General features: G+C 43.0%; 1 protein-coding gene across 1 annotated transcript in view; it reads right to left on the bottom strand.

Moving 5' to 3' along the window:
* Positions 1 to 3,947: 3,947 nt before the first annotated feature.
* Positions 3,948 to 8,655, bottom strand: part of LOC311248723 (activating signal cointegrator 1 complex subunit 3-like) — a gene marked incomplete at its 3' end in the record, with an annotated part of 40,989 nt that continues 36,281 nt past the window's right edge. Inside the window, exon 3 of the mRNA XM_084339558.1 lies at positions 3,948 to 4,101. Coding sequence (XP_084195684.1) covers positions 3,948 to 4,101 — 154 coding nt within the window. The remainder of the gene's footprint in view (positions 4,102 to 8,655) is intronic.

The raw sequence follows: 8,655 nt of genomic DNA, 5'->3' as shown, positions 1-8,655 counted from the left end.
CTTTTGTAAGTTAAGTGGGCACTTGTGACAGTTTTTCTTTTGCTTAAAGACCAGCTTTTTCTCTGTTGGAATCATTCTGATGACAGCAGCAGAGAGGGTAGGATCTTTGAACTGAATAATACTGTGTACATCATTTTGAAGTGTGTGACTAAATTGTGTTGTGGAAATAGTTTGTAATTAGTTTCACCCAGCTGACAGAAACTGGAGGTGTGGCCTTTTGCTGCAGGTGTCACTCATCAGTAATTAGTGATAGTGATTTAAGGACTTGCTGGCCTAGCGTCAGCGAAGCGTCGAGAAACGAAGAGGGACAAAGAGGAGTTTTCCTGGAGTTCTCAGCAGAGGGATCCACCGATCCACCCAGTGCTAAGCACACCATAATCCTATATTTCCCTCCCACTCTGCTATTTCCCTACTATCTCGCTTCCTCCCTACAACCTTCTCCTTGCCACTCTTGACACCACAATGTGCCTCATACCTATATCCACAATATGCTCCTCCAGAACTGACTCTACCCATCCACGCCAGTTTGCTAGCAACCCGGCAAATCTCTCCTACCCTCCTACAGCCACTAATACACCTGTCACAGTACGGGGAGGCTTATGGAATTGTCAATCAGCAGTCAAGAAAGCTGACTTCATTACTGCCTACGCCCATAGTCTAAATCTGCAGCTCCTGGCTCTAACTGAGACCTGGATAACTCCCAATAACTCATCAACACCTGCAGCATTATCTACAAACTATAACTTCACTCACACACCTCGACCCTCCAGACGGGGTGGAGGCACTGGCCTCATGACATCTCCTTCATGGGCTACAAACCTAACACAACTCCCAGAACTGTCACTATCCTCCCTCGAATATCATGCAATATCTGTCTCTAATCCTTTCAATCTCACCATTGTTACACTCTATCGCCCTCCAGGTCCCCTTGATCACTTCATAGATGAGCTGGACATGCTTCTAAGCTCCTTACCGGAAGATGGTACCCCGCTCCTTCTATTGGGCGACTTCAACCTGCCTGACTCATCTCAGTCGGTCCCAGTGGTCTCCCTCCTACAACAATTTGACCCGACTCCCACTGCCATGCCTCCCACCCACAAAGCAGGCAACTCCTTGGATCTCATATTTTCCCGTAACTCCAGCATCATTAACACCACGGTAACTCCCCTACATGTATCTGACCATTCCTTCATATCCTTCTCACTAACTCTCATGCTTAACCGAAAGGTCTTCACCCCAACTCAAACCGTCTCACTCAGACGTAACCTGGCCTCCCTATCCCCCTCCACCCTCTCCTCTGACATAATATCATAATATCTTCTCTCCTTTCTTTCTAAAACACTTGAACGTGCTGTATCCAACCAACTTACTGCTTATCTCTTACAGAATGACCTCCTAGACCCCAATCAGTCTGGCTTCCGGACTGGCCACTCCACAGAAACGGCCCTCATTGCGGTCACAGAGGCACTTCACTTAGCAACAGCGAAAGGCCTCTCCTCTGTCCTGATTCTCCTAGATCTATCTGCAGCCTTCGACACAGTCAACCATCAGATCCTCCTCGCGGCCCTCGCAGGAATGGGAGTGGCTGGATCTGCGCTGACATGGCTGACATCATACCTCAACGACCGCTCCTACCAAGTGTCATGGAGAGGGACTCTGTCGGCCACCCGCCCCCTCCGGACGGGTGTCCCCCAGGGCTCGGTCCTAGGACCCCTTCTCTTCTCCCTCTACACTAAATCACTGGGTAACATTATCACGTCTCATGGCTTCTCATATCATTGTTATGCCGATGATACTCAACTCTTCCTCTCCTTCCCTCCCTCAGATATCCACGTCTCTGAGCGGATCTCGGCCTGTCTGTCCGACATCTCCGCCTGGATGACGACCAACCACCTCAAACTGAACCTAAGCAAAACAGAATTGCTCCACCTGCCGGCCAAATCCTCCCCCCTGACCGACCTCTCCATCACAGTCGAGAATGCAGCTGTGACCGCGTCCCCGACCGCCAAGAACCTTGGTGTTGTCCTCGACGACCAGTTGAACTTCTCTGCTCACATCGCAGCGACAACCAGAACCTGCAGATTCCTCCTGAGCAACGTCAGAAGGATACGCCCCTTCCTGACAAAAGAAGCCACCCAACTCCTCATCCAATCAACAGTCATCTCCCGCCTCGACTACTGCAACGCACTGCTAGCTGGCCTCCCGGCCACTGCCACCAAGCCTCTTCAACTCATTCAAAACGCAGCGGCCCGCCTGATATCAAACCTACCGAAGTCGGCCCATGTCACCCCACTTCTTAGGGACCTGCACTGGCTCCCCATTGCTGCACGTATCCGCTTCAAGGCCCTCGACCTAGCATACCGTGCAGCAAAGGGAACCGCTCCCGCCTACCTCCGGTCAATGGTCTCTAACTACACACCCTCAAGACCCCTACGCTCTGCATCTTCTGGCCGCCTCAGACCTACTCCTATCCAAGCTCCCGGAGGGTCATCAAAGAGAAGCCGCCTATTCTCAGTCCTTGCCCCACAATGGTGGAATGAACTACCCATCCCAGTTAGGACAGCCGAATCCCGTCCAATCTTTCGCCGTCGACTAAAGACTCACTTCTTCAACCATTATCTGAAATGATTAAAAAAAATAAAAATAAAAAAAAAAATCTAACCCTGACTAACCTTACTGTCATGCACTTGTCCTAATAAACTAACCTACACTGTAACACGCAACACTTGATGAACATTGTTACTCAGCTGATAGAGTTGTACCCTTCTTGCTGTCTTGTCGTACAGAACTTGTAAGTCGCTTTGGATAAAAGCGTCAGCTAAATGACTAAATGTAAATGTAAATGTATTGTGACTAGGGATGTCCGATATTATCGACCTACCGATATTGGAATGTTATGTCAGTCTTTTCATACGGAGCAGAAGCATGGACGCTGAATGAAGAGGCAAAGAAGATGATAGACTCTTTTGAAATGTGGACGCTGAGGAAGATGCTGAAGATAACATGGAAGGATAAGATCAAGAATGAGGAGGTACTGAGAAGAGCGGATATGCAAGGAGGACAGCTGCTGGAGAGGTTGAAAAAGAGAAAGATGGAGTTGTGCGGGCATGTTCTGAGAGGATCCAGCGGGGAGATGTTCAAGAAGGTGGTGATGGGGAAGGTGGATGGAAAGAGAGGAAGTGGAAGACCAAGAAGAGGCTGGGTAGACGACGTCTGTGATTGGAGTGGAGTGAGAGGCGGAGTCACGGAGTTGGAGAGAAGAAGTGGGGACAGAATGGGTTGGAGAGTGATAGGCAACCTTCGGAACGAAGAAGCCACCTAATGATGATGATGATAGTATCGGCAGATATTGGCATTAAAATGTAATATCGGAAATTATCTGGGTTTTTTTCTTTATTTTTTTTGTATTTTCTTTTTTTATTATTTTTTAAACAAACACATAAACAAACATGACAACACACGATAAGATATACAAGCATTAGTTGTCAGTGCACATCCAATGAAATCACATTTTAGTTAATTATCTTATATAGGATATACCCCTAATACCTGTTATCTAAAAACCTACACACATATGCTCCAGCTCGTACCCCCCCCTTCCGGACCCCCCATTGGATAATCCATCCATTTCTTTCTTTTTTTTAACATTTATTTAACCTTTATTTACCCAGGCAAGCAAGTAAGAACAATTCTTATTTTATTAATTGTCAAAAGTATGCATAATGTTGTATGTAATGTTAATTACCTGAAATTATCGGTATATATCGGTATCGGTTGATATCGGTATCGGAAATTAAGAGTTGGACAATATCGGATATCGGTAAAAAAAAACAATATCGAACATCCCTAATTGTGACTGTATGTTGTCTTTTAACCACTGCAACAAATGAAGTTGCGAAAAGGAAAATAAAGTGGTTTTGAAGTTGAAGTTGAAGGGAAAGACTCACCGATCTGCTTGGCGGCCTGCAGGATGCTCTTCAGCTCCCGAGCGGCCGCCTGCTGCCCGGCCTTGTCCTGCTGCTGCTGGGTGCAGAACTGGACGATCTTCTGCCACGTCAAGCCCTCTCTGGCAAACAGCTCCTGCCGCTTCAGCCGCTTGGTCTAACGTGAGAGGGGGGGGGGGGGAAGCAACGTGTTACACACAGCCATCACATAATCACACATTTGCTCAATCATGTGGGTCAGTGTTGTAGTGGTCGAGTCACAATATCTCGAGTCCAACTCCAAGTCATAGAGGTTGAGTCCACTCCACTCTGGCAGTCAAAGAGCCGACTACATTAAACATAAATGACACAGCGGTAACCATTTCTTAGGCAATTTGATTTGTTTTGTTATTCTTATTCGTGACCCGTTCTGTCTAAATGTTTAATGTTGAGCGATTTGCAGTGTAAAATGTCCCTCGGGATAATAAAAGTATTTCTATTCTATTTCAAAGGGAGTTTCTTTACTTTGTGACACAATAGCCACACAAATGCACTAGCCATCAATAGCTTATGCCAAATGATTAGGGCCCATTACAAATTTTTTTTATAAACTGTATTCATCAATTAACAAGTCCGAGTCCGAGTCTGCACCTTCCGAGTCCGAATGCAGTCAATGCTCGAGTCCAAGTCGAGTCATGAGTCTTGGACTCAACACTGTGTCACACACACAGCCATCACATAATCACACATTTGCTCAATCATGTGCGTGTGCACCAGCGGCCGTGACCGCGTGAGGGAGCGTGCTCCTCGCAGCTCTGGTGCGACCGCGTGGGTCTCGACTGGGCATGATCCCATCTCTGCCGCCGCGGAGGGAGGGAGGGTTTCAGAACAGCTGGACCGGAGCCCCTGCTGCAATTCTGTACCGTCTTTGTGTCGCGTTGCACAAATTCCAAGTCTGGCCACCGATCGCTTGTTTTGTCCTTTTTGTTGTTGCCCGTGGCGTATGGCTGTGTTTTGGACTGATTACATGGCTACTGTGTACATGCAGCTGTGGATAATGGGACAGACAGAGTAGGAGCATTTGTCTGAGTTCGTATTATCTACGTCTGTTTCCGTGAGTAATGTAATTGTCCCTGTAGGATAATTCTAGCTTCATATGGTTTCTTTTAGATAACATTCTAGCTTCATATGGTCTCTTTTAGATAACATTCTAGCTTCATATGGTCTCTTTTAGATAACATTCTAGCTTCATATGGTTTCTTTTAGATAACATTCTAGCTTCATATGGTCTCTTTTAGATAACATTCTAGCTTCATATGGTTTCTTTTAGATAACATTCTAGCTTCATATGGTCTCTTTTAGATAACATTCTAGCTTCATATGGTCTCTTTTAGATAACATTCTAGCTTCATATGATCTCTTTTAGATAACATTCTAGATTCATATGGTTTCTTTTAGATAGCATTCTAGCTTCATATGGTCTCTTTTAGATAACATTCTAGATTCATATGGTTTCTTTTAGATAACATTCTAGCTTCATATGGTCTCTTTTAGATAACATTCTAGATTCATATGGTCTCTTTTAGATAACATTCTAGATTCATATGGTTTCTTTTAGATAGCATTCTAGCTTCATATGGTCTCTTTTAGATAACATTCTAGCTTCATATGGTCTCTTTTAGATAACATTCTAGCTTCATATGGTCTCTTTTAGATAACATTCTAGCTTCATATAGTCTCTTTTAGATAGCATACATTTTCAAGGAAAGTGACTTTAACCCTTTCACTACCACACTATAGAAGGTTAACCCTTTCACTACCACACTACAGACAGTTAACACTTTCAGTGCCCAGCAGAGGGCGCACATTTAGTGCTTGAATGCCCACCATCAACTTCAATGTTAGCATTAATATCGCCTAATCTATGTTTTAAATTATGGCTATGTGTCTAATCTGCCCGTCGCTTATCAATGACTCATTTCCAGTCAACATTGTCGAAGCGGATTGTTTTTTTATCGGTTCATTTCCGTTTTATAGCATTTTGAAAAACCCTCGTTTTCAAGGGGGAAAAAAAGAATCTGTGATAAACGCCCTGTACTGTAATATTCTAGAACGTTGTCATTTTTCGGCCTATTTATGAATAGTTTTCAAATAAACGCTAGATTATCGATAGTATATGTGTACGTATGCACGCTGGTGCCGCAAGCTGAAAATCGATTCTCTTAGTTCCTGATCGCTCTTACAGTCAAACAGCCATATCACATATAGGGGAAAACCTTATATCTCCGTGAAAACAGGTCTGAAGACTGGTAAAATAGATTCCTTACCTGAGATCAGATGGTATCCAAATGGATTATTCCAATTCCTGATCGCCATTCCAAAAATCAATCCTTTTATTGATCCAACGCGTATACTGTAAAACACATATTACACGCTGTGCTGAGGGTCCAGAATGAATCTGATCGGCTCCGGTTACATGCGTGAGAAGTAAAATGTGGATTCCGGAGTTTTTTTTTCTCATCCATTTTCATTGAGTCCAATCCAAAAGGGTGCATTACCATCTGGGAGACGATAGGGGGCGCTCTTTTCACATCTGAGCGCCTGGCGGGGCAGGTTTACCAACGGTAGACTCGGTTGATGAAATATGAATTCAGATCGCTAATAAAAAAAATAAAACAAGAATTCTCGTGATGGGCATTCAGGGGGCGGGCTGATAACCCGAGTTATCTCGTGATGGGCATTCAAAGTGTTAAGGGAAGTCACAATTTCTCAAGCACGATACAAATGAGTTTGTTGAGTATTTGAAAGTTTGGTCACTTTCAAATACTCAACTAGACAATTACCTGTGCCCGTTAAATTATGGTATGGATAATATCTCATCAGTTACCAACTAGGGATGGGCAAAACTCACAAAATTACTATTCGATAGTCACTGGGAACTATACGAATACTAATCAACCCCCCTCCCCCGCCCCCCACATTAACATATGATTTTGTTTTGACTTAATAGCAAACGTAACATAATCAAACAAGCGAGCTAGCCGGCTGCGGTCATTGCTAACAGCTAACATTAGCGGACCAGGCAAACGTATTTCCGGGAACAAAAGCATTCGTTCTGAAAGTTACATGACTGATGCTTGAAATGTGTGAGCTTAGTGAAACAACATGGTAACATCTCTGGTCCCTCTTTCTTCATATTTATTTTATGTTCTCCTAGCTGTTAACAGACTGTTATGCTACCTGGCTAGCTAGCTACCTGTAACCTGCATGCCATTCAGCCGTGTAATAGTTAATAGGGTCTACTACACAGTGTAGGTGCTGGTAAAAACAAGGGAAAATCAATGTCCATCCCTAACAATTACATAGTGTGCCCGTTAAATTATGGTATGGACAATATCTTATCAGATATACCAACATAGCCTTGTACGTCAATTATGGAGCTCCGAAGCAGGTAGATGTCGTTGTGTTACATGGCTGAGTGTATGGCGTTCATGAAAGCCTATAGACCTAAATGTAAATGTAATCAGCACTGTGGAAATTAATCATGTTGGACATTCATCCACTTCACATCAAATGCCGGCTCCGCAAGCAGCGACTGTGCACTAATCAACAGCAACGTCAAGCATTCACTATGTATTCCATGTTGTGGCGAAAGGTACAGTAGGTGTTGTTGTTATATTAATGTCTGTTAATGCATGTTAATGAACGTGTCGCGTGAACGAGGTTGCACCTGGGGAAACAGCGGGCGTACGAGTGGCAAGGTTGATAAATGTAGAGTAAGGTTTTAGCAGGGCTGCATTTTACAAACATACATACGAACAACATACGAACGGAATGATAAATGAGACCAAATGAGTGGCACACACAACCTATATGCACACGTACGCACCCACACAGTCATCCATAATTCAAGGGAGTTAGCCCTAGGTTCTTCAAAGGGAACGTGGCTTATGGTTATTGTCAGTCAAGCAAAATGAGATTTAATGTAATGGATTTCTCGGAACAACAAGTTCAGTGCAGTGCAGTCTATGTCTCTTTATGCTACTGTATAGGCCAGGTTTCTGTTTGTGGGGTGACTCTCTGGAATAGATATGATGACGAAATTAAACTGAAATTACAGTTCAAAATGAAACGCAAAAGAGCGATTCTAGAAAGGAACAGTAAAGAGGGAGGTTGTAACTCATTATTGGAGATGTTGAGCCTATTGATTGTAAAATAACTTAACAGCAATGATATAACAACAAACGTGATTTTGTTTGCAGATGATTTTGTTGAACACTTAAAGGGTTTATTCATTTATTGCAATAGGACATGTAGTACCTGATAAGGTAATTGCTTCTTCCTATTCCTTTTTGGACAAGACTGTTTTGTTTATTATTTTATTTATTTTTCATAGCAAAGTATCTTTGTTTTAAAAAATAAATGTTACTTGTGTTACACTTTTGAGTGCATATAGTAGTATAGACATTAGCATGATAGGTAGTAGTATAAGGATATATAGCACAGTAGTAAGGTACATAATAGTAAGTAAGTAAGATGTTTTCTTTATATATATATAAATTATATATACACATTTTTATATATATCTTTTTTTATATATTTTTTATTTGAGATATTGTTTGAAGAGGTGTGTTTTCAGTCAACGGTGGAAAATTGGCAGGGTTGACTGTGGTGGCAAAACTAACAAGTGAAATAACAAGTAATACTATTCAACAAGCTTTTTCTTTGTAAC

This window comes from Notolepis coatsorum (assembly GCF_963971535.1).
Source record: "Notolepis coatsorum genome assembly, contig: SCAFFOLD_406, whole genome shotgun sequence".
Classification (NCBI taxonomy): Eukaryota; Metazoa; Chordata; class Actinopteri; order Aulopiformes; family Paralepididae; genus Notolepis; species Notolepis coatsorum.
This window is presented reverse-complemented; position numbering and strand designations above follow the sequence as displayed.